This window comes from Scomber japonicus, chromosome 4 (genome assembly GCF_027409825.1).
Source record: "Scomber japonicus isolate fScoJap1 chromosome 4, fScoJap1.pri, whole genome shotgun sequence".
NCBI lineage: Eukaryota > Metazoa > Chordata > Actinopteri > Scombriformes > Scombridae > Scomber > Scomber japonicus.
The window spans coordinates 9,448,442-9,475,057 of record NC_070581.1 but is presented as its reverse complement, the minus strand read 5'-3'; the positions used below and the strand labels follow the sequence as shown (position 1 = coordinate 9,475,057).

General features: G+C 44.0%; 1 protein-coding gene across 1 annotated transcript in view; it reads left to right on the top strand.

The window, feature by feature from the left end:
• agrn (agrin) overlaps positions 1–26,616 on the top strand; it is a 162,373-nt gene that overhangs the window by 107,560 nt on the left and 28,197 nt on the right. Inside the window, 13 exon segments of the mRNA XM_053317887.1 lie at positions 503–645; positions 1,494–1,599; positions 4,153–4,272; positions 4,881–5,045; positions 6,349–6,492; positions 7,763–7,887; positions 8,037–8,142; positions 12,420–12,821; positions 15,108–15,233; positions 19,597–19,724; positions 23,092–23,206; positions 24,658–24,777; positions 24,946–25,323. Of these exon segments, the coding sequence (XP_053173862.1) occupies positions 503–645; positions 1,494–1,599; positions 4,153–4,272; positions 4,881–5,045; positions 6,349–6,492; positions 7,763–7,887; positions 8,037–8,142; positions 12,420–12,821; positions 15,108–15,233; positions 19,597–19,724; positions 23,092–23,206; positions 24,658–24,777; positions 24,946–25,323 (2,178 nt within the window).

The window sequence follows — 26,616 nt, the reverse complement described above, 5'->3', positions numbered from 1 at the left end:
AGGACTTTCTGGGACAACTTTATTTAAAGTCTCAGGAGATAATTAGATTTCACAGAACACGTTGCAATTAGTTGCATTCTCATATCAGGAAGCAGGCACCCATAAAGCAGGCCTTGCCACCAATTCTCTTTGCACACTTGGAGGCCCGAGTTAATAATTCACTCCACTTTTTGTCCCTGATTTAATTGAAATGAAAAGGATGCCTCGCTTGTGGTGCAGAGATGTTGTGTCTAATTTATTTAGTCAATCTCTTGCCCTTGCTACAGTTGGTCATTATCTTGTGCTACCAGCAGTGCCTTTGGTTCCCGATCCACCCTCGCCACGGGCATGAGGGAAATGTAAATTTCTCCAGTATTATGATGCTCCTAATGTATACATTTAAAGACTTGATTTAAAGAGAAATGAAACCAGGACACAGTTTCCACTTTTTTGTACTGACAAAAGGACATCTCTCATGTGTATTTATATGTTGTATTAATGATATTGTGTGTTTATAATGCAGATTGTGGCTCCGGAGGGTCTGGTTCAGGCGCGGAGAGCTGCGAACAGGACCGCTGTCGCCTGTTTGGAGGCTCGTGGGACGAGGACGCAGAAGATGACCGCTGTGTGTGTGAATTCAGTTGTCAAAGTGTGCCTCACAACCCGGTATGTATGCACGCAAAAAACTGCAGCTTGCATCAAAGATTCATTATTTACTATTAATAAGTAGACATTAATATAGACATTTTCTTCACTATGAAAAGTAATTCAGTTCCAGTGATTAACACAGCATGACTTTCTGTTGTGCTAGTTACATAATCGTAGTGACAGTAGTAATAGCACCATAAAAAAACATAAAACCTATTACTTCATCAAGACTGTACTAAATGTATATTGTACTACTGACATTCCAACCCATTCTGAGTAATGTAATGTATTCTGAAATAACAATTTATGGCATTGCCCCCCCCCCCCCCCCCCAAAAAAAAATGACTTACTATTTTTCCCAACGCTTTAGTTGACTCATACCTTCATCAGTAGTAGTTTATTCATGGAGGTCCATCAGTTATTATTACATGACCTAAGTATGCTCTTAACAGGTAGTTGTAGTGATATCACCAAAGTCCCATACTAGGGTCAAGTGATGACAACAGAACTAACTGTTAAAGGGGAGTTTTTCCTTGCTACTGTCGCTACGTGGTTGCTCACAGGAGAATGTTGGGTCTCTATAAATTGAATTCCTGAGTACGGTCTGGACCTACTCTATGTGAAAAGTGCCTTGAGAATACTTTTGTTGTGACTTGGTGCTACATAAATAAAATGAAATTGAATTGAACTGTTGGAAAAGTTAATAGTCAACTTATAGCAACATACTCCTCCAGGCACGCCTCCAGATATGTAGTAACTGTTTTATAAAGTATGCTGTTGATAAAGGGAGTGAAAACTATAGAAAACTAGTGAAGCTGACATTGTGCAGGATTCTTTCATCAATATTTTCTGCGGCTCTTTTGCAGGTTTGTGGCTCAGATGAAAAAACCTACAGCAACGAGTGTGAGCTGAAGAAGGCCAGATGTGAGAAACAAGAGCACTTGTTGATTCGGAGTCAGGGACCCTGTGCAGGTCGGTACATTAGACCACTCAGAGTTAATGTCATCACTACGTGCAGAAGCACCCTCACCAAGACTCACTGTCATTGACATCTCATTTCTCCACTCATTTCATCCATTGATGGGGTAGTAATAGCCTGGAGTTGAAATCTAGTTCTGACCGCACTGCAGTTGCCTCTCTGCAGCGTGATCACGGTAGCCGTAAACAAATGAAGTGAAGAAGGTCGAGGTTAAATACAGTGTGCGTGTATGTTTACATAACTTGCTTAGGGAAGGTTGACTCAATGTACTTGCGGCTTTTTCAACAAATGCTTATGTTCATATCTGGACACTGACCGGTCCTCTGGGGCCGGCTGGTGCGGAGAGTAAAGAATCTTTCTTGCAGGCACAATTGTGGACAAGGCTCATAGCAATAATGATTCACTTTTCTTGCCCAGACATTCGGACAATTTACACCAACTAGCCTGCTCCTTAACCCTCAGGATACCACTTTTCCTCGCTTACTTTAGAATAAAGACCTTCTTTTTGCATGTAAATGAATGTCGTATATCAGCCAGAATAGGTGTCAGATCAGGCGCTAAGCAGCAAAGGTTAGCCATCTTCCTCTCCACGGCCACGTTACGTAAATTAGGAGCTTTTGCTCCCATGCTAGCACAGGCCGGGGAGCAGAGCGAAAGGCACTTAAGGGATTTCGTGTGATCATTCCAGCCTGTTTGATTCCCCCGTGGGTCTAAAAGAGAGGAGGATGGAGAGAGCTGAAGATAGAGTAAGAAAAAAGAGAAAGAGGGGAGCTGCCAGTGTTTTCACACACATCCCTTTAGATTCTTCTCCTTCTTAAGCTAGCCTCCTTGGGCGCTGACTGTCACGCTTCTCTACCATCCATGGATAATCAATCCCTTTTTTGAGGAGCCCTCTATTGGTACGAGAGCTCTGGGGTCTCCTCTCCTATTGGCTAATGGGAAAAAAACTCAGATCTTGGGGAATTTCACTGCCCTCCACATTAGCTATGTGAGGAGAAACTTCATTTGACCTCAACTCTGGAAACTTATCAAAACACGCCAGCTCTCACATACACAGCATGAAAACAACCTCTTTTTGTTTTTTGGAGGTTCTGATTTTTAAAAAGTTACCTATTTTGCATACAGTATCAACAGCGTCATCTGCTGCATGCACATTTATAAAATTTGCATCTCATAGCATTTCAAACCATCCTTTACAACTGCCTGCAAATTCAAATCTGGGTCAGGGGCTCTCAGTAAAATCCAAAGAAATACTTATTGGTTTACAAGACAAGCAAACACGTGCAGATCTGCTCTTGCAGGCATATGAAAGACTGGCTACAGTCAGCGCAGCGGAGAAAGCACAGCAGCAGACCTTGAAAATGTGAGGGTAATATTGCACGTCACAGTGAGCTGCATTGTGCCTGACAATGGCCACTGAAGAGGAAAAACCCTTGAAGGGTGGAAGAACATATGAAATTAAAAGTTCTCCTTGTCCTAATAGGCTCAGTACAGATAGCTGAATGGAGCGCTGGAAAGTGGCAAGTTAAATGAACTGTGTCCAAAGCCCATCTCTGGAGTGGGAAAGCACTGGAAAAAGAGCGAGCCGAGTCATCACCATTAGGCCGAGGCTCATATCCACACCAGTAACAGTGTGATTTATGGCCCCTGTATCTCTAGCCTCCAAACTCCAAATGAGCAACACAAGAAAAAGAGATCGGGAGGGGAGGGAGGAGGCGAGGGTTTGACAAAGAGAGAGACCGAGGAAAAAGAAAAAGAAAGATTTCTGCTCTCTATCTACACAACTTTACTTTTCACTCCATAGCCTGGCAAGAATTTGAACAATGATATTTTTTGCGTCGGCCATTAAACAAACCCCCTTTTTTCCCTCCCCTGCTGTATGTTTTGCTGTTCTTTTCCGATTTCTGGAGAAGTGCCAGGTTTGGGGAACACATTTGTTTTTATTTTGTTGAATGTAGTTCTGTATTGTGAGCTGTCACGCTAGTTTGAAGGCTGGCGCATCCTTAGACAAAGGAGCTCTACGCACGGCGCACAGGCAGAAACTGCTTGGCACATTCCTTCACATTATGCAGTATGCCTCTCTTTTTCTTTCTTTCTTTTCCTTTTTTTTTGTAAGGTTGTAGGGCGGCAGCACAATTCGGTAATATTAGACAAGAACAAATGAAGAGAACATGCCTCCTAGTAGGTGGTAAATGTCAGCTGCTGCACATTCACCAACAACGTCATTGTTTGTTTTCACTGGAGGTAATAGCATCATTTTCCCCCTGATTTTGAGCCATTGTGGAGAAAGTAGCAAATAGAATTGTTATCTTGAAGCCGGCTGCCAGCCTCTCCACCTCTGCCCCTCAAGCCAATCTCATTGTTGGCAAAAAGTTACATGTTGCTCGGAGATTGTGTTGTCTAATTTCCCACCGCTAGACCCCCCCTCCCCCCGTCCCTCTCTATACCCCCCTCGCCAACTGTAATCACTCAAATGTTGCTGTTCTTCTTTCTCCCCTTGTGCCATCTCCCATTCTCCCTCCTCCTTTTTGTTCCTACCTCATCAGTGATTGCAGCCACATCTCTGCCTGAGCTGAGAGCGCAACAGCACTGCAGCCTGTCTGTGTACGGCTGCTGCTCCGACAACATGACGGCAGCCTTGGGAGTGGGACTGGCTGGATGTCCCAGTAAGTTTTCTCCTGTCCCGCTTTTGACCCCTCACCTCCGACGTATCCTGAGTTTGTTGTGTGCACTCAAAGAGAAGTTGTAGATACTATCAGGCTGTTTCAGCATATGGAGCTTATTGTCCTTGACTGCAATTACAGTAGCAAAGTTGCAGAGCCGAAAACGTTTCATCTTACTCCAAGGAATAATTATGATAATGTTGTACCGTATCTACAGAAAAAATCTCTTCATCTGACGATCTTGACGAATGATAGCACGCAGATGGAGGAGAAAATGCTGCATCAAGCTCTTAGCTAGCGGATACAGTATAGATGGAGAAAATGTAGACTTAGAAATAAGGATATACTGAGATTTAGTGAAGGGGAAACTCACCCAAGCACATTTTATCCATGTTTTTTTATTTGTGGAATAGGGCTTACCCAACATTTGAGCTTAGCATAAATCTTTAATACAGTTTCCATCACAGTTGGCAGTATTGAACTGTTGTAAGTGACAAGATTTCTTTCATAGTTTAAAAAAGCATAAAGCATTGATGTATTTTAGAGGAATACGCTGCCATCTCAAGCAGATGAAGTGAAAAGTGACATCCATATTGCTCTGCTCTCCTCAGGTACCTGTCAGTGTAATGTCTACGGCTCCTACAAGGGGACATGCGACCCAGCCACCGGTCAGTGCTCTTGTAAGCCGGGCGTTGGGGGACAGAAGTGCGACCGCTGCGAACCAGGCTTCTGGAACTTCCGTGGCATTGTGACAGAGAACATCAGCGGGTGCACACGTAAGGAATCTTTTTTCTGTATCTGTGCTGAAACTGATAAGGGAGCAAATATAGTTTTGAGCCGTTACACTTGACTTCACTGGAAGCTGTTTTTGCTCTTTCCTGTAAAGTTACAGATTGTATTCCCACTTACCTTAAAGTGTCAATTCACACAAATTGGTATACACTATATATACCCTATATATATTTACCCTGCCTTACAATTAGTGGTATCTAGCTATGCAGATAGCTTGGATTAAAAGGCTTTACAATCCACACTAAAAAAAAAAAACCTTAAAGGAGAGGGTGGGGGGAAGGAGGAGGGATCTGTCTTCCAAGATGCACACATAACAGATGGCATGTGCAGAAGTAAAAAATGACAATATAGAGAAAACAGAAGGACAAATGTACAGTATTCATTAAATAAATGCAGTAAATTCTTGCAAGTGTAAAGGTGTTAAAAGCAACCTGACAGAAGAATGTAAATATCAGAAAACCTGAGCAAATGAAAAAGAGAATATGCATGGATAGATTCCTCTGGGGGCAAGCGACTCACTGAATTCATCATCAACAATCAATATCTCTGAAGCAAACCTGCTAGTTAAAGTAGCTACATTTGTTTGACAGAAGTTTTTGTAGAAAGAAGTCCTACTGCGTCCTTTAGTCCTGTCAGAACTCTATTGAATGAACTGTATCCATTTGTATTCCAGAGAAGAACAGGGTCAGGGCCCCTTATTTGTCTTGGTGTAATGCAATATGGTGACCAACTCGTATCCTGCCGCTGAGGTAACATAGGACATACGCTCCCAAAGCCACAAAGCATTTTCAGTCAACAGCAGGAAGCCTGCAGGTGCCTCACCCGTGGCCTGACCTTAACAAGGTTTACCCACAGCAAGCAGACAGCACGCTGTACGCCAATACACGATTCAGCAGGAGAGCAGGGAGGAGAAAAAAAACACACATCATTGATTCCAGGAACATGATGGGGTTGATGTCCTTCCCTAGGGTTGTTTTCTTGAGTTTCTGTTACGTACTCATCCTCCTCCTCTATCTCCTCCTCCTCCCTCCTCTGCGGCCCCTCAGGCTGGGTAAACTATTCCCAACCCTTGACTCTGACACAAGGATGAATCAGAAGCAAAGCTCAGTGGCTAAGGTTGCCTTCAACTCACTTTATACACTAAATGAACCAAGCTAATTTTATCCCTCCTGCCGTCATTGCCCCTAATTGATACGTTTTCTCCATAATTGTCACGTTGGGGTTTTTTTTATCTCATCAATCTTTCTCTTCCTCTCTTTCTTTTTTTCCTCTACCTGTCTGTGGCAGCTTGTAACTGCGATGCCACAGGCTCCGTCCGGGACGACTGTGAACAGATGTCGGGCCTGTGCTCCTGCAAGATGGGAGTGAAGGGCATGAAGTGCAACGTGTGTCCAGATGGAAGCAAGATGGGCATGAATGGCTGCGACAAAGGTAATAAGAGAGAGTACCAAGGCAACCAGTGGAGTGTTAATAACCAACACGAACACACACACACACACACACACACACACACACACACCAACATTTTTTCCCTTTTGCCCTTGCTATTCTCCATCATTCTGAAGTGTTTTTTATCACTTGTCATATCCTTGGATCAGCCTTGTAGCAGCCAGTTCTTCCTCCATCTGCTTCTCACATCCATCTAGTTTATCGGCATATAGGGAAACGACTGCAGGCCAGTAAATCGATAGTGATTAGGGAAATTCTGGATTGTAGAAATGACATGTGCATTACACATCACCCATTGATATTTTATTTTCTCTACATCATACTCCATTTTGGATGATTCACTATACGCTTGTGTGTTTATACTTCTGCATAAAGGACTATTGATTATTTGGATTAATACTGAAAACCGCCTCAGTAATTGCACAAGCTAAAAAGCCAGTTGAAGGAAAGGTTAGTTCCTGCTGTGGGGGCCCGCTGCTCCTTGATTAAGATGCACCATCAGATATCGACTGGAAGTCAAACACTTAATGAAGCAAGCAGTCCCAGCACAGTGGTGGGGCAGTCTGCCACACACCCTACCAGATGAAAAGGCAAGGTATTGAGAGGTGGGAGCACATGAAAGCAGGCGCCCAATGGGTGGGGGGGGATACTCTAAGCCTCTGTGATGTTGCAACAATGCAAAGACCCCACACTCACATCCTGTCTGGTGGATGGTGGGCTCTCCGGCTGTAGCTCCTGCTGCGGCAACTTCAAGGCTTCAAACGCTCCTCTGGAGAGCTTCAGGAAAGATCTGTGGAGAAAAAAAGGCACATCGAAAATATCCTGAGTGCACCTTACACAACTCAAAGATACTCGCTTTTACAGTAGTAAGGCAGTGTAAGGAAAATGCTGTGGACTGTGAAACTATGAATAATTCACACTGTGTGATGAACAGGAAACTAGACAATTTGATGATTACATTACCAGTGCGCTACTCTGGTTGTAAGGAGACTAGTAGCAGGTCATTCAGTTCCAGCAGAAAAAGGTACACTGTCTGTCAGCCTGTCCTAAAGTATTACACACAATTACGAAGTGGCATGGGAGGAGTCAGCAGCAACGACAACTATGAATTTATTATTGCACACGAATGTATTCATTTTTTAATTACTTTTTAAATGGAATCATGCTTTATGCATTTTGAGAAACAAAGAAAAGTGGCTGTTTAACAGGCAGGACTTTTGCTTACAGAATGCATATTAACTTTCTTCCACAGGTCCAAAGGCTGTGACCTCATGTGAAGAGGTAGAGTGCAGTTTTGGAGCTTCTTGCATTGAGGAGAATGGCCAAGCCCACTGTGAGTGTCCTTCACCTGACTGTGATGAGAAAAACAAAACCAAGGTGGGTCTTTCAAATGATGTGTGCTTTGGTAATAAATAGTTTGATCCACAAGTTTGCAACCTGAACTGGAAGACGTTGCTTCAGTGGCCTACAGGGAGTTAACATGTGTCCCCATCTCTGCTCTCTCCATCTCTGTCACCATGGAGCAGGTGTGTGGCTCAGATGGGGTGACCTATGCCGACCAGTGCCAGCTGAGGACCATAGCCTGCAGGCAGGACAAGGACATCACAGTGCAACACTTTGGACAATGCACAGGTGAGCCCAGTCAAAGCCTCCATGCATCACACATCGCACGGATGGCCGACTGTTGTCAGGTCCCCAATCAGAAGATAATGAGCTGTGCCAAGGGCCACAAATTACCCCCACCCCCTGCTGTTTCCCCTCCTATCCATCTATCTGTCTCGGAAAAGTAAAGTCACAGCAGTGTGAATGCAAATTTAGCTTGAATTTTGTGTCTACATGAAAGCAGCGGGAGCATTGATGCTTATTTGTGATTAGGCAAATCCCAGTTTTTATTTCAAAAGACACATGTCTGATTCACAGATAAGATCAAAGTGTAAGGAGTCATCAGTATTCCAGCTCTCTTGCGAGAATTTTGCCTTTCATTGTTTGTAATAGTGCACTTTCACAAGCTCTGTGATTATGATTGTCTGGTAGCAAATATTTAGTTCATTTCACTGAGTACATAGAGTACAGTAAAGTAAGCCCTGCTCTCTCCCCTCTTTGCATGATGACTGCCAGGTGAGAGCAAACTCATGTGTGAAGAAGGAGCTACTGTGACATTTCAAAAAACCAAAGAGCAAGGGTTTTGTTGTCTGAGATAGTAATGAGACTTCCTCTTTGCTTTCTCGCCCCTCTTTTGGGATTTGGCCTCATTTCCAAACCCTGTTGGGAAACACATCAATCCCTTCACACTGCCAGGAACACAATGCTGTTTCAGTGTGATGGGCGACTGTAGAGTACATGTGTACAGAGTAAAAGGTACAGCTCCGGCCCCCTCAGTCCAGATGCTGATGGACGCTGTTTGCATCGATGTAATAGGTGCTGGGACGAGCGCCAAGGCCACGGCTTTCATGTACAGTGAAGTTGTCACGCCGACCGCCAGCTTGCATCACAACGGGGTTCTAGAAATGCCTTCGGCGAGTGCAGTGGGGAAGAAGTGCCAGCTGCGCGCTTCTGGCCGTGAGCCACTGCCAGGTGTCGAGGATTTTTTGGGTGGAAAAATGTTCGTTCACCTCGTCGCTCAATTGGGATCAGGTGACCAAAGACAAGTGTCGCCAGAAAAGCACAGTCCTCTCCTCCTCCACCAACTGGGTCATATCCGCAGGAAACATAGCTGATGACATAGTCTGTGAGGAATTGCAGTTGCAGGTACACTGATAAAAAATACAAATATGCACAGCAAGAGATCGACAAGGCTTTGATAAGTCCCCGAACATCTGGTAATTACAGATTCAGTGCCGTGGGTTAGCAGCAAAAGGAGCCAAAATCCAGTCTGGTTTCACATTCCTCTGTTGCCTGGCAATAGAGATGTGGGTTGTGTGTAATCCCTCACCTAGCATTGCTGCACACAGACAAGGCAAGAAGATGCCTCACAGCGGACTCTTTTCTCTATCGAACCCTCGGGGGAGGAACAGGCAGGCGAGCGCTCGGGCCCTCCGACAGCCACGGAGGATCTTTTAATTTCTTCTCCCGGATGCGGTCGCACCGCGGGTAGCTGCTCCGCCGCCACTGTCGGCTTCGGGGGTTAGATCTCGAGCTCATTTCACGTGTGGCTGGGTGCGAATTAGCATTTGCTCTGCCTCCACCCCTCACCACGCCGCACCAGCCCTGCCTGCCCTCCCACCACCTACACCCCCCGCTGTTTACATGCAGCAATTCCAGACACCCGACTTTGACTCTGTGGCATCCTAATGCTCACCAAGCTGCTATGTGGTTTGACAAGAGCGCAATGCCAAGGGCCTATATAAATGAGCGAATATTGATCTTTTTTAACATCATTGATCTGCTGGAACTTTTTATTATACCACTGAGTAAGACTACTGCAGCACATTCTGTCACTAATGGGCAGGCCAATATAAATTCACTCTAATCCGGCTGAAGGAGCGCCTTCAAATCTTTTTGCTTGCGACTGAGAATTTGCAGCTAACTGCGACGTTACCCGGCTCCCTCAGAAGTCCCGAGCTAAAAGACAGCCCAGCCACAGGGTGCAGGGAGGAGTTTTTCTGCCTTCTTTTCATATGGCCTAGCAAAAGATTAAACGATATGTGAGAAAACCAGCGAAAAAAAAGGCAAGAGCTACTGTACTAAGTACCAGAGGGAGGGCATTTGGACCGATTGAGCAAACTATGGCGCCGAGGGAAAATGGCCACCGTGTTGGCAATGACCTGCCTCTCCCATATGGTGTTATCACCTGTAGGTTTGCAGCAAATTGGCAACGAATGCCAGCATATGGCATTGGCAGCCCTCCGCCTGCGTGTTAGTCAGGGTTCTGTTGACTTCACCATCTCCTGCGATTTTCTCTCATTATTCAATCCCTCATTCTGTTCCCACTATTTGCTTTTGCCATCTTCTCCCACTGCTAGCTTTGTTAACCTGTTTTTCTTTTTCTTTCAGATTGAAACCTGTTTTGTTTAAGCATTTTGTCCCTATCATTTTCTTCTTCTGGAGCTCTGTGGTTCTCTTGTCTTTCCTTTTCGGTTGCCTATATCCAGATTACTCCTCCTCCTCCTCCTCACTGAGTGCGGCTGACACCACAAACAGTCTTAATAACCACCTTTCAATAATAACTACACGGCTGAGACAAGCCAAGATGACTATGATTTTTTTCTCCCTCTCCACATGGTGACATTACTGTCCCTTGCAGTGCTGAGAGGAAAAAAAGCAAAAAGAAAAAAAGGCAAATGGAGTGTTAAACCTGATTAAGAGAAGCATTAGCTAAACAGACTGTTCTGCCAGTCCTTCTTCCTTATTTCAGACATGCTTTTTTTCCCCCTCCCTTATCCCATGTCACAGAGCTCGCTGCTCATGATTTGCACACACGCCCAAGCACACATTAGGCACTTCCCAGGGTGCAAGCCGCCTGACGCTAAGCTTGGCACCTGACAGACAGGTGTAGCCAAGAGGAAAGGCAATGCAAGCCACCATTCTTGGTGATAGCATCGCTGCTCTTTGCACTCCACTCCAAATCTCTTTTTATACAAATATCTGTCGAGCTTGAAGCTGACATCCGGTGTGTCTCCCAGGCTTTCCGCCGTCTCAGTAGGTATCACATTTCACACATCGGTGAATAATTGCCGATCAAATAGGCGATTATAGCAGTATAATTAAGTCACACACATAATGTTAGGTGAATCCTAATGAGGCGCAAATCTATGGTATAGGTTTTTTTTATCTTCTGTTCATTTCACCCACACACATTTACACTCATGGGACATAAAGAAATAAAGGAAGAATGACAGTATTGTCACGCCTGCTTGCCTCAGCTAAATCTAAAGTGCTCACTTACGTAGCATCTCCCTGCCAACTCACTTCTCCCCCTCAGGAGTTTTTGTCCTATTTATCGTTCTTTTATCACAGACTGTTTGTCCTTTTGCACCAGAGCTTTTTGCATCGGTAATGATGGTCTCTCTACAGAGAGCCTCTTCTCTCTCTCTACTTCATTTGGAGTGTTTTTTTTGCTGTGTGTGTACGTGTTTGTGTGCATGTGTTGACAGCAGTATGTTTGTGGTGGCGTTGACGGATGCTCACGCTCTCTGCAAGCAGCAGCGTGCCGTCTTTGAAGCCGGAGTTAAAGCCGGCTTTTTTTGCCCCATTTCTATCAATCATTCATCACCGGAGGCACTGGCTGTTGGTGATTAAAGCTTTGCTACTGGCGGGCAGCATTTGAATATGGATATATAATTCATAGGCATTGGCACACCATGCATGCACTGCACAAACATGCATATTGTGCACACAAATGTTTGCCATATGTACACACACACACACAAGCACAAACACATACTACACACCATGCATCGATATCAACTGGAGTGGTTTAACCCTGTGTGGGCAACATAACTCATCTGCAGGCAAAACACACTGCAGTGAATGCATCTGTTGGCATATTCCATATCCACTTTGCATATGGATGCACTTTCATTACTTAAGGTTTGTCAAATAAGGATTCCTGACATCTCATCCATTGCAGGGTTTTTAATTAAAGATTTCTTTTACAAATGGGAGCCTGCATATTTGTGTGTTCATTTTAATGCAATATAATGACATTGTCGGGCACTAGGGAGAAGGGTTTGAAGATTAAAAAAAGCCATAATCATTCAATATCATGCAGAAGTAAAAAGGTTACTGTCAGCAGTAGGTTAGGATAATCATTAAGTGACTTTGTTATGCATAATGGGCTAATGATGTTTCTGTCTCCTTTGGTGTTACGTTTTTGAGCTTGTAATGGAGTTAGGTGAAGCCAAATCAAACATTTCCATCTTTGCTCAGTCATTCATCCATTCCTTGCTTCCTCCCCTTCCCTCCACCAGAAACCATCTCCGAGCCGGCAGTACGACCCACTCCCAACCCCTCCGCCTCTTACCCCAGCTCTGCCGCCACCATCACCACCACTGCCATCCACCCCAACATGGTGTGGGCCATCCCGTCTCCGGAGACAGTGGCGCCAGGGGCCACCACCCCCTCTCCCACCATCACCCACAACCACCGCCACCCCATCCACACCCAGCCTCAGCCGCGGTCCACCGTCGCCGCCGCCCACACCACCTCCTCCTCTCGCAGCAGCCCCACGCCCTCCGCCGCCTCCTCCTTCGAGGGCTCGGGCAGCGGAGAGCCAAGCGGAGACGAGCCGACCGAGGAGGAGGAGGAGGAGGATCTGGACGAGGACAATGGTAGCGGTGTCACAGAGTCCAGTGGGACACCGGAGCCTGTCGGTAAATCCCCGCTCTTTCACTTCATTATCCATAATGCTTTGAGAGGTGTGTGGGAGGGGCTTATTTTTCAAGAAGGGTTGGACAAACTCATAGTCTCTTCTTAGCTGACGTCATAACACATTCATGCTATCATCTTTTAATTGACAGCTACATTTAGATCAAGCACAGGCTCTTGTATTTATATGCAGATTGTTTTGGGGAGTTTCAATATCAGTCATGCAGCGAAGAGAAATCTTTGTAAACACATGATGTCAGTATCATCTCCACTTGCATTTGATGTATATCTCAATTTCAGACAGAAAGGAATCTGTTTGCACGGTTCACTGTTACTACATCACCCATGCTGTTTTCTCCCATTCCACCGGCGTGCTCGCTCTCAACAGCTCGCAAAAACAAACCCGGGCTCTGTAAAATACACTCTCGACAGGCCAGATGAAACTGCTGGCCCGCATCTGGGGATCCTCTGGAGCCTGACTTGACAGGCTGATGTGACTGGGAGGTTGAGGTGCGAGCGTGTGTGTGTGTGCAGAGGCCGCGTACCTCGTCACATGACTAGTCTCAAATCTTTCTCGACATGCCCTGCTGACTGTAACAGCCGATCGTAGTTTCTGGGCCTCCGCTCGGACAACAAGGGATGACTGAGACTTTTCAATCAGACCTTTTTTGTTGTTGTTGTTTTCCTCCCATCCATCCGCCCCTCGTCTGACAGCTTGCAGTAACAGGACAGGATTGATGGAACAGCGTGGCCCCAGTGTGCTCTTCCTCTGCTCTTCCTCCTCCTCCTCCTCCTCCTCCTCCTCCTCCCTCGCTCTTTCTCCCCGAGTCTTAGATTTATTCTCTTGTCAGAGGCTGACCAGAGTGCTCGGTGACGCGAGGAGCATGTAGCCTGTCTGCCAAGGAGACCCGCTGTCTAGTGGCTGTGTGTGTGTATATGTGTGTGAAATTAATGTGTACCCAATGTGTACATTGTGCTTGCGTGCTGAGGTACCAGCACTCACATCAATCTGTGGGCGTGAAAATGTGGGCAGATTAGAATATTGTACAGTGCAGATTTCAACGTGGACATTAAAAGACTGTAATAATTAGTTTTTCCATGATTTTGTGTGTGTGTGTGTGTGTGTGTGTTTGTGTAGTGTACCTGTGTGCTTATGTTTTGTGTGTTGAAGTCTTATCGCCCTCTCCTCGTGTCACTGAGTTTGTCCAATTCTAAGAGCACATGTCACTGTCTGAGTATATAAATGTGAGCAGGTCAAAGGTGTGTGTGTGTGTGTGTGTGTATGTTTTTATATGCTTGCTCTGTTGAAATCTGCACTTTTCTGTGTTGGCGTGTGTGTGTGTGTGTGTGTGTGTGTGTGTGTGTGTGTGTGTGTGTGTGTGTGTGTGTGTGTGTGTTTATTTGACAGTTTTCATGGCCCCCACTGGAGCCATGCAGAGTCCCCTTGCTGTACCGTACTGCCCTCTTTCCCTCCACCATCGCTCTCCTCTTCAGCCCAGCATCTGTAAATCTGCAGACCACACGCCAACAGATGCCCTATAAACCCCAGCCTCCCCCCTACCCCCGTCTCCCCCTCCTCTTCCCTCCTCACGCTTCCTTTGACCGCGAGTCCTTGAGCAGGAACGTCCCTCGCCTCTGACGTCTTTACGACTTTGTTTAGCCGCTAGCTGTTTGCCTCTGCGATTATTTCTAATCTCTGTGCACCCATAAACTGAGCCGCTTCAACCAAGACACCCCCTCCACCAAAACCATCATTAGAGAGGACCAAGGGTCCGCTGCTGTTACACACTCTCATCCTTCAGAGACAGAAAGACCAGCCGCTTTTATGTCTTTTATGTCCCGAGACAGCCAGATATACAGTGAGCGTAATGCAAACAAGATTGTATGTTTTTTTTTCCCCCTCCTGGGAAGCCTTAAAGGCAAATGTCAGCCAATGAGCAGTGAGCTGTTATCACATCCTCTCATCATTGAAAGTGCTTTGTGTGTGATATAACTAGTAACAGTTCTCTGCCTGACAAAATTAGTTCCAGGTGTAGAATGAATTCCCATGAAAATGCCATATAATCGCTCCTGACAGATGCCTCTATTAGCGTCCAATCACCGGTCAGCCGGCTGAAAACACACAAGCATCTGCAGAAGTTGTAGGTTTTGACCTTAGACAGTTACTCGTCCACAGAGCCTAAGAAGACTTTAAAAATAGCCTCCTCTGGGTCTCTGAGATAAGCCGCCTTGAATTAATACATTTTCTGAGGCTTCATGAATTATTATGAGCCCCTGTGTATCACCCGCAGGTCCCACAGTTGCAAGCACCACCGTACCCACAGCTGAGGATAGGTCTTCCTGTGACAACATGCCATTCGGCTGCTGCCCCGACGGCAAGACACCGGCCAGCACTCCAGAGGGCGCCAACTGTCCCTGTAAGTCAAATGTCTCTTCAAATAACACCTTGTCTACCTTCTAATTACCTAAATATTAACCTGTTCATGCACTTCGGTTTTATTCATGTCTGCTGGTACTGCATGATAACATTTGATAAGAGAACTGAAATCCTGAGATCACTTCAGTGCTAACTTTAGCTTCTGTAAAGTCACAGAAGTTCTCTATTGAGGGTTTCTATAATTGGTCTTTCTGAAGAAAAAAAACATTCAGATACAGTAAATGAGTTTCTACAATAGCACTAGCAATTAGTTGGTGTGATTTTTTACAAATTTAAACAACAAATTACTTTGTTAGCATTCAAACAAACATTAAAGAAATAATGCAACATTATGGAAATAAGATTACTGCTTGCAGTGCTGGGAGGTGATTAGCATTGCATAAAGGCAAAGCAAAGAGCTAGCCTGGTTTGAAGCAATGTTCAAAAATATTCATACCAACCCCTCTAAAGCTCGCTAATTAACACACTGTATCTTGTTTGTTTAGCCAGTATACAAATATATGTAAATATGATTCATTATAGTTTTCAAGTGAGTTATGTACTGTTTCATAGCTGGCTTTTCACATGCTTCCAGTCTTTATGCTAAGCTAAGCTAATCACCTCTTGACTCTGGTTTCGCACCAAACACGCCGACATGACGTTAACAATGAATACACATATTTCCTAAAATGTTAAGCAATCCTTCTTCAGTTTTTCTTCAGTTTCTGTTTTTTTTTCTACAGTTTTTTCTCTTAATGCTTTCTTCAATATTCTATTAGCATACAGGTGCAGTGTCATTTTAAGGGCTTGGTGGAAAGTGTTAGTTTAAGGGCACTAAAACCAAAAAAACCTTCAAAATTACAATATCAAGTCATTTTAAAACCTCACCTAGAAAAGTGGAGTAGACCCAGCAACATGTTGTTAAGAGGGGTTATTTTGTAGCTCTCAATCTTTAGTCATTTCTATCATTACTGTGAATGTCAATGTGACTTTGAACTACTTTTTCTGATTTATGGAGCCGACCCTACATCACTGCCCTGAATGACACTGCAGAGAATACTACTTCTTTCTCCCTTCTCCTACTTTTTATAATTCTAATTTGTTGATACACTGAGAATCACATCACAATATTATTTCATATTTAATGTTTACTTCAGGAATAGTAATATTGTGCCATCTGCCTTAAAAAAACAGATGAACAGGTGGTATTTTTATCTGCAGCAGTATTTTCATGAAATCCCTCATTCATATGTAAATGATCATAATGGCAGGTGGCAGGAAATTTAAAAAAACAAACAGAAAGTGACCCCTTAAATCTGACCTCAGTAATCCATGTTTGTCAATTTGACAACGCCTGACATTCCAACTGTGATATTTGCTGTACCCTGCCAATTTTATTTTGACAAGTTTTTCTCAAGATTTTTGAAAGAAGTTTGGTTAGGGCCTCTCTGTCTTCATTCACCTTCTTTCCTTTTTCCTTTAATCTCCCACCTTCTTTTATCCCCTCCCCATGCGCACACACACACATTCTTTTTTATCAGTCCGTGCCACTGTTGAGTATCTCCCTCTTGAGCTATATCTCACTCTTTTTCTCTCCCTCGCCCCAGTCAATCTCAATCCAGTCTTGCATCAGTTCATTTCTCTGAGGAGTTGAGCAGGGAGAGAGTTGAGAGACTACCAGAGGCCGCTGTTGTACCAATCAGTGCCTTCTGCCAGACTGGGTTCATAAAGATAAAGGGCTCCTTTCTCCCCTTTGCCTCTCTATCTCTCTCTCTCCCTCCATTCCTCAGTCGAATTCTGCTCTCTATTTGTCCCAGTGGGGTTAGTCTGACTGATTGCGAACAGAAGTACAGTACGCACATCTATTTCATAAGTCAGGTGTGTAAGAGAGGGACAAATGGATCAAAAATTCCAAACAAACTCTTGCACACTGTCTAACTTGCAATGATAAACTTTTATGCAACATTTAGCCAAAATGTTGCGAATTATGAAGGTCTGGCACTGAAATGTCGCAAATAAATATGTCATTTCATGTGAGACAGTGTTCGAGTTAGCCTGACTGAATGTGAAACAAGGGATTCTCTCTGGCTCCCCCGGGAGCTCCAGGTTATGACTCAAGGTCACAAATTAGCAAGTAGGGTTACATTTCTGACGTGTTGAAGGTCCTAAAGCCTTCCAATAACCCAGCAGAGTTCACTGCCACACAATCCACAACGTGCTCTGAAGATATGAGGCCACCTTTGGCTTTCTGCAGCCCCCTCCGTGCCATTTATCTCTTTCACAGAATTTAGAGCCACTCAGAGCTGAACAGCGCATCTGTCGAGGTTGGATTTGATAACATTGTGCCCCAAATCCTGAAAAACGGCAGAAGCATGTGTCATATAAGCGACTGTAACAGGTTTTTTGCTGTAAGACAACAGTTGTAACAAATCTGCTAAAGCCTGTAAATATTTATCTCAGCCAACAATGACGGCACAGCGGCGATCAATACTTCATTCAGCTCAAGTGTTACCAATAAAAGCAGGCAGCGCGATAGGGGGATCAATAAGTCTGGATCTATTTTCTCCTGAGGAGGGATTAGCCGATCCTCCACTCATTAGAAGTGAAATGACGTCCCTCTTGCTAGAATATCCATCTCTGCTACCTCTTTGCACTGTCCGCTTTATTGACGTGCACCCAGACTGTCTCAAAACTGAAAGGACTAATTGTTGGCTGTTCGAGCTGCACATTTTTATTGAGACCTCAAACAGTGAAGTGGATCAAGGTTGAGTCTATACTTATGATACGCTCAAGGAGATCTATGTCTAAGTCTTTTTTTGTACTCTTTTGTAAAGATTCACAAGACCTTGGTGACAAATGTATTAAAGAGTTACAAAAAAAGTATTTGTCATTCATCTGTAATAGTGTTCAGATAGATAGTTCTGGCCTGTTTTTGTCAGACATCTTCCTCTGATGACTCGAAATCAAAAGAAAGACCTCAGTGTAATGTCGGCGTGTCAGCTTAATGTGTTATTTAAAAAATCACTGCAGGCCCTCCATATGTTACATCTAAACGAGGTAATACCATTCCTATGACATCAACGATAATGGGCAGCAAATGCTCATGTGAAATCTAATGGCACACTAAGCTCCAGCTACTGTAAACTCTTCCATATGCCAGCGGAGGCCTGACACATCCATTACATTTTTACAGTTCAATCGAATCCGATAGTCAAATGGCTCTGTCCTTTCTTTTATCACTCTCTTTTCTTCCTTTTTTTTATACGTCCGTCACGGCAGTGAGCTGGAAAATCACCCTCTCTGATGTTTGTCTTCTTCGCAGATTAAAAGTCAGATCTCCCTCGCCGTCCCTTCTCTTTTCTTTCTTCCTCGCTTGCCTTATCGGCCAAACCTCGCCCATTTGCCTCTATTTTATGGCCCCCGTCACATCTGAATCGATGTGTGCTGCCCGTGAAAGTACTGTAAAGACGTGGGGGAGACACAGGGAATATGTGTGTGTGTGTGTGTGTGTGTGCGCGTTGGCAGTGTCTGCTGTCCTTTTCATGCGATTTTAACCAGGCTGTGTCAGTCACCAGTCTGGCTGCATTAAGGAGACAATTACGGCTATCTTTCACGATAATCATACAAGTGCTCTCCCCAATCTCTCTGCCGTTGCTCAGGCAGGGGCAGCCGTGATTGATTTGGACAATTTGTTCTGTTGATTACGAGTGGCGTTGAAGCCCAGCATCAGCGCCTCGCATGCTCCTCCGCTTTCACCTCGCGCAAACGCACACACATACAAAGAACTCCCTCACTTTCAGCTTTATTACAAGCCCTCTTCTCTGATAGATGCTGGACAACATAACCCCAAGGTTACACTGTGAGAATCTCTCTTTGCTGAGGAAGGCACTTTTAAAGTGCCTGTGGGCTGTTTGATCTGTAGCGTGTGTGTTTTTTCCCCCTCGTGTATTTGTGTGTGTCTGTCTAACTTGTTGTCTTTTTACCCAGCCCTCCATGCCTCGGCCAGCTTTTGGGACGAATCTCAGTCTGGTAAAACTGGCCCATTTCTCGCCTTCCCCTTCCCCTTCCCTCCTTCTCATATCTCACAATCCACCTCTTCCACCAACCACGACCTCCACCACCTTCCTTTGTAACGGCCAAACTCCAGCCCTTTCTCAAAACCTCACGCAATCAACAACAACCTCACTAACCTCCTCTTGTCAAACACACACAAACACAAAATCCATCACTAACCCAAAACTGGCACGACCCCAAAAGCGAGCACTGTGTGAAGGCAACGGGAAGTGAGTTGTAGAGAAAGGTTTCGAGCTGTGGTGTTTCAATATCACATCATCTGTCCTCATCCGCCCCTTTTTACCTTCCAGCCACCATGAGATTCAGCGGTTTCCTGCACTTGGACCAGGTGGAGGGACAGGAAATGTTCTACACACCTGAGATGGAGGATCCCAAGTCGGAGCTTTTTGGAGAGACGGCCCGCAGCATAGAGAGCGCTGTAAGTGCTACACAAGCAAATAGGGCTTGGAATACAGTTTAAAAAGAAATACTAACGAAGTAAGAAAATATTCAAAGCTGAATCTGCTGTGGGACAGTATTCTGCTCATATTAATTAGAGACTATGTAACTTTCTAAAGAAGAAAAAATACAATTTTCTTCTTTCAAATGAAAAGTTGAATATTGTATTTGCACTTTTAGAGCTTTTTGCTCTTACAGACTTACTGGGCTTGTATAACCAGTAGCTCATGGTGGATCATATATGCTACTGTAAGGTCCTCAAATTTAAGATTATTTAAGCAATTCATGTGTATCTGTGACATGCTAAAGCATGTCACAGATACACATTTCATTGGTTTTATTGTAACTGTTTAATGTCAAATGTGTAACCCACAGAGTCATCACAATCATCACCTCTGCAGTTCTCAGCTCTTAGAAGCCTTTTAGCCTGTTTTAACCCGTTTTGGTTTACACAGCAGGCAGCTCTCAGATCTCAGAGCTAAAAGGAAAGTGATCACTGTCAGTAGTTTTACCAACACAAAACATACTTTGAAATAATTTCTTAAATGTTTCTGCTTGTTCTACTGCTCGCAAAAATCAATGCAGCTTTAAAGTAACTGATGTTAACAAGAAATGTTCCAGTGTGACTTTATCCTGTCATAGCCACTGGTGGATACAGTGTCTGTTGTTCAGCCACAGTTACATAGCCCCACTTTAAATTTTGTGTTTTCCCAAGAATCTTCTTGTCAAGAGTGGAAAAGCTTCAGAAACATCATTGCAAGCATCGTGAGACACTAAAACTCTTCACCGAATGCCAGACAAATCAAATTCTTTCAGCTCCTTCAGGCAGGCTCAGGCAGGTTTCATTGCAGGTTTTACAGAGATGACACCCCTCACACCCACACCCCGAAGCTGCTGAGTAATATTCTGCCACACTGGGCAGGAGTGATTTCTCTGGTCAGAAATCTGATAGAAAAATAACAATGATAAAGAACATATTCACTGGCTGCGGTCACAGAGGAACATACATCATATCAGAGGGAGACAGCATTGCCTGGATGATATTTGATTTTTAATAAAAAGGGGAGTATTGGCAAACTGTTACATCAGGTGATCCCCGGGAATGAATGTCAAGCTTCATGTCATGATCACAACTGAATATGTATCTGACCAGCTGCTGTTGGTACAAAAATTACTTTCACAAACATTAAGAAAGAACTCTGATTATGTCAAGACTATAATTTTCATCAAGTATACTATTAGGATAATTATTACAGAATTTTCATAGAATTTCACTGGTGCATATCTTTTGATTTCAAGCATTGCATTCAGGCTTTAGAGTTGAGCTAGTTTCTAAATGAATTCAAGTTCAGTATAAGAGAAGAGAAGAGTATAAAAGATCTAACAGCTCTCTGCAGAATGGTGCAAATACTAATTTGTTAGTTGCTTGCCAAGCACTCATCAAAAAGGAGCATCTCATGTGAGATTAATTAACATGTTTGAGATATCTGAAAAATCAATGCCATGTTCAGAATTTGAGTCACATAAGTTTGAATGGTCTCGATGCCAGATGCTGTTAGGCAGCCGAAGCCTAGACCAGCTCACATCCTGTACAGTAATCACAGTTTGGCCTGGCCAGTTCACCCTGGTTGGATTTCTCCACTGATTTCTATGTTGAGCTCAGACCTTTGAACAAATGTCTCTGTTGTCAAACCAGGGCCCTGCTCCTCTGATGAAATAAGGATGTGTATGTGTGTGTGTGGGTGTGTGTTTGTTCGTATACAGATCTACCAGCTGTTGAATTGGTGTCACTGGCCCCCACTGGGACCTCATCTACTACCTCACAGCGATTTGTGCGTGTGTGTGTGTGTGTGTGTGTCCGTACTTGCGCTTGTTAATGCACTGTCTCTTTCAAGTCTGGTGCACTCCTTGACAGCAACCACCCCCTCTTCATCTTCCAACACACACATACATACATATAGGGACAAACATGCACAAAGGACGTACACAGATGCACTGCACAGAAGCAACCTGCAGCCATTTCTGTCACATTAGTAAATATATTAGAAGGTGAGAGAGAAAAAAAGAGTAGGGAAAGCAAAGAAAGGACAGGAAATTCTAGGTCACCGTGTCCACTTGAAAGCTTGTCCACCAACATTTCCATCCCTAAGCCAGCTTTAGAGGATTTTATATTTGACCTGTCTACTTTGCTGTCACACCTCAGCCCACAAATTAGAGGCGCTCAGTATGTGAAGAAAATAATCTTAAACACAGAATCCTCCAGCTGAACTGAGTGGTACTGAATAATCAGTGGCACTCACCGAATCAGCAACTTTTTGCACTGCGGCTCACCTTGCTAGTGTGACTTTTTGTTTAAAAGCTTACTGCAAGACTGTGAAAGCCACGAGAAACAAAGTTGACACGATTACTTTGCTGCAGGTAGGTGATTTTCTGAGCTTTTAACTTGAAACCCAACTAAACTATTTGGAACAACTGCAAGCATTCCAGCTGAATATATCTCCTAAATAAAAATATCACACAACGATGGGGATTTTGTCTGAAAAACAGCATTTTATATAGAATGTGATTAGCTTCAGTAAAATCAGTGAGATGCAGATGGGGAGTTTGGGCGAGCGCTCAGTAGAAACAAATGAAAAACAGCCACTTAGAGGATGCTACACTGTAGTGGGTTAGCGGGCCCTGTGGCTCCTGTGGTTTTAACCAGCAGCTGAAATGAGGACAAGTAGGAGGATTTTCCACTTGTTTCGTGTTGCTTTCAAAGACTGAGCTCATGTTTTGAGAAGAGTGTGTGAATGTGATTAATCCACCACCGCACTGACAAGAACAGAATTATGGGTAAACACTGAGTATATGTAACTTTTTTTTTTTTCTTTAAGTTCTAGCGTGAAAATGTTCCAATTTGCAGATTAAATATTGGCCCAGATTGTTTAGCTAAAGGCTAGTGTAATATCCCTGCTGGCTTTAGAAAAAAACCCAACATTTTAGTAAAACCTCCTTATGAAACTCCTCTGGCTGGTATAACATGCACACAGCGGGGGCATCAGAGGCAAAACCAATCAGGAGCACATGTCAGGATAGCACGACATTTATCTTTGCTCCTCCCGAAAACTTGTTACTATAATTAATGCCACGGCTGCAGCTAAATGTCAATTTGTGCACCCACACCCAATAGGTTTCTTCTCCGCACCCCAATTTGAGAGGCAGTCTTTCTTCCTCCGAGATAGAGTACAGTCTCGTGGAATTGGACTGGTTGCTATGATAGCGTGGAGCTCATTACCAGCCTCATTTATCATCTCTTCTCTCTCACCCTCTTTCTCTCTCTGTCTATCTCTCCCTCTCTTTTGCAGCTCAATGAGTTGTTCAGAAAGTCGGAGGTTCACAAAGACTTTATGAGCGTTCGTGTCCGTAACCTGGCGCCCAGCAACTCCATCCTGGCCTTTGTGGAGGCTCACTTCAAACCAGGTGAGAGCAGAAAATTTGAAAACTCAAAAATAATGATGAGTTACTGTACAGTAGCCATTAGAGAGAAATATGTGCTTGGAATCAGACTGCTAAATCTTTTTGTGCTTCTGCTCAGTGTTATTACCTCTGTCATGCAAGCTTTGTTCCCCCTTTTCTTTCACCTAGCAGGATATCTCAAAACTGCTTAAATGAAATTGGCATAAAAGTTAGGCCGAGGAAGACCTAACTGAAGCAGAATAAATCACCATGTCAGCATTTTCACTCATAAGTCTTGCACTGTATGACAGCGAGACATTAGTTTTCTCCAGGATCCTTGTTTCAGTAGCGTCAACATCATCTGTTACTGCTCCCCGTACAAATTTCACCCATTCTTCCCCTAATTTAGTACATAACGTTCTGTTTTGTTCTGTTTTTTTTATATATTTCATACAATTCTCTGAAGACTTCTTCTTGGAAAGCATTTGAGCAACAGCAACCAAATTTTACTTGGCATTTTCACCAACAGTAGGTGGCACAACAGTAAGGAAAGTAAATGCCCATTTCTCAGTAGTCATACCTCACCTGTATACTTGTATCAAACATTATCACATCATGATTATTCTGATGCAGATTCTTAAGATGAAAATACTCCAAACAGCTCTTTTTATTTGAATAACAAACTGAGAGGATTGTTCATCCTTGGCAGAGGCATGCACTCTCCTTCTAGTAATTGTTTATTCAGCTCATAATGCTGTGAGGCACTGAATGTTTTTCCTAGTGTTTTTATCATTTTTAATTTTCTGTTCAATGCCAACTTTTATCTCTTGCTCGCACCAATTTGCCTCGGTGTTAAAAAACAATATCATGGAGTGAGTTTTTACCTCCGCTCAGATATTCAGAGTGGTGTTTGTTACTCCTCAGAGCCGGGACAAGTTCCCTAAAAGATTGTTGACTTGTGCTTTACTCCAGTGCCTCTTAATATGTTTGAAACACCGGAATGGAACCTTGTGTTGCTCTCAAATTGACTGCTCGTACAAAGAGCATTCATTATTAAGACTTATAACTACTATGGATGTGAATTCAGCTCAGAATGATATGTTTGAATCCGGGGCTAGGCTTTCAAGCTCCCTGCCCCCTCCTCTCTTCTCCTCTCCTTTTTTTTTTATTTTTATGAGCATCGTTTAGCATCCTTCATACCCTTCATACAGGGTGACGGGTGCCGTTAAGCGGCTCTCCTCCATGGCCAGTAAAGTGAACATCTGCGACAAACGTTATGAGAGCGATTCATCTGGAAAAAAAAGCTGGACAAGCGGCGAGTGGAGGACAAGTGGTCCCTGGAGACCCTCCACTGTCACACACAGGGTTTTCTGATATATCCACTGTCGTACTAAAAAAAACACAAGTCCTGTGTTTGCTTTGGAGTGCTCCTCGGAGGCCTTGTCTTGAGTGGCTGTTCCTCTTGTTTATTGTAGATACAAGATACACGGTGGAGGACATTGAAGAAGCCCTGCTGAAACAGCTGAAGGCCTCCAAAGAGACCAGCATTGCTGTGAAGAAGCCGGAGGAGAAGAATATTCGCTTCACCAATTATGGTAATACAGTGTGGACTTAGCAGGAGTGTGTGGGGATTAATAAAATGAAAAGGGGTTTTAAGTTATTCATAAGGTGATTTATCAAAGGTTTTACAGGTTTTGAATAGAAAATCTATTCCAAGGCTCAACATACAATGTCTCTCTTTCTTTTTCTTTTTCTAATGCCAGGCCTCTCCTCCATCCCCTTCTTCACCACCACCACCACCACCACAGCATCAATAACCACAGCTGCTCCCACCACTACTACCACCACCAGGCCTCCGCCAACCACCCCTTACATCACCCGTCGCCCGCCGGGCACTACCCGCAGGCCCTATAGGCGCACCACCACCACCTCGGCACCAGTCACCACACCGCTACCCGTCACCACGACCACACTGCCTCCCGTCGCCACCACCGTCTTCCACACCAGGGGAAAACTTCACCACAAGACCCAGAAGCCCTGTGACTCCCACCCCTGCCTCCACGGGGGGACGTGCGAGGAGGATGGCAACGATTTCAGCTGCAAGTGCCCCGCCGGACGAGGAGGCTCCGTGTGTGAGAAGGGTGAGCTGGGCTGGGCTGGGAAGTTTTTTTTTCCTTCTTCTCTATACATCATGTGCTATTTCCTTTCTCATATTTGCCATTACTCTTAATTCAAAAGTTTCAAAGTCTGAGCTTATTTCAAACTCATCTAAGAAAATGAGCCAGAACAGACTTTCTGTATAATTTGGCGCTATTGCAATTAGCAGTTTCAAAGAAAGCACCAAAGGCTGACGTTTACAGTGATTTTGCAGCAACTAAGAGAGTTTTAGGCACTCTACTTTCCATTGTGCCAATCATGCCTTTTAGCAGTTCTTTAATCACTGTTAACCACATCCTCAAGTGCTGTAATATATTTATAAAGTAGTAGAAACACACCATTAAAATTAAAAAAAAATCTAATATTAAAGGAATGTTTTAGTAAATGAATCTTTTACTTTAAAGAAAAAAATAATGAAACATATTCCTTCTGTTAGTTTTGTCTAATTGTAGCTTCATAAAGTGGCTGCAAAGTGCCATCTTAAGTAGGGCTGTGAGTAATGACTCACTTCATGCTGGAATATGTAAATTAGGTGTTTTGTGGTCACAGATGTGGATTGGGTCATTTAAAGCAGCTCACAACATGGCAACAGCAATCAGGGCTCAGGACAGACTGTCAGTTTTCGACTAAATTTTCCAAAAAATACTGAGAACAAAGAGTTGAGTTTGATTGAGTCAGACACAACATCTCTCCTCAGCGGCTGCGTTTCAAACTCATCTCAAGTGATTCAGACAGGTTCAACACCTCAGAAGTGAGCAACCACTGAGCCGTTCAGTAAAGGCAACACAGAATCCAATCAGCACCACTGAGAAAAAAATCATAAATCACAGAGAACTTCTTGAGAGGCACAACTCTTTTGTTTCTTCCCTCTTACCCTACTTTGGGATTTTTTTGGAGGGGTGAGAAGTAACCTAACGCAGCTGCATAACACAGATAATTGACACTAATTGCTTTGATGGGGATTAGCTGGTGAGAATCACTGTGTCTTTGAGTTAGAGTGGCTAAATGCAGTCACACACGCACGCGCGCACACACACACACACACACACACACACAGAGACTGCACGCCAGCCCTGCTCAGATCAATCAAGCCATTAGAAAAGAGGGAGCTCATCAGCTGCCATTTTCCTCAGAGAGACGGACAGAAAGACAGATGGATGGAGAGAAAAGGAGCCTGGGGGAGAAAATGGATGATAATAATCATAATTGTCGAGTGGCAGAAAAACAAAAGGTTTCCCATGTGCGCCAGTGTGTGAATGTGTGTGTCTTGAGAGTGG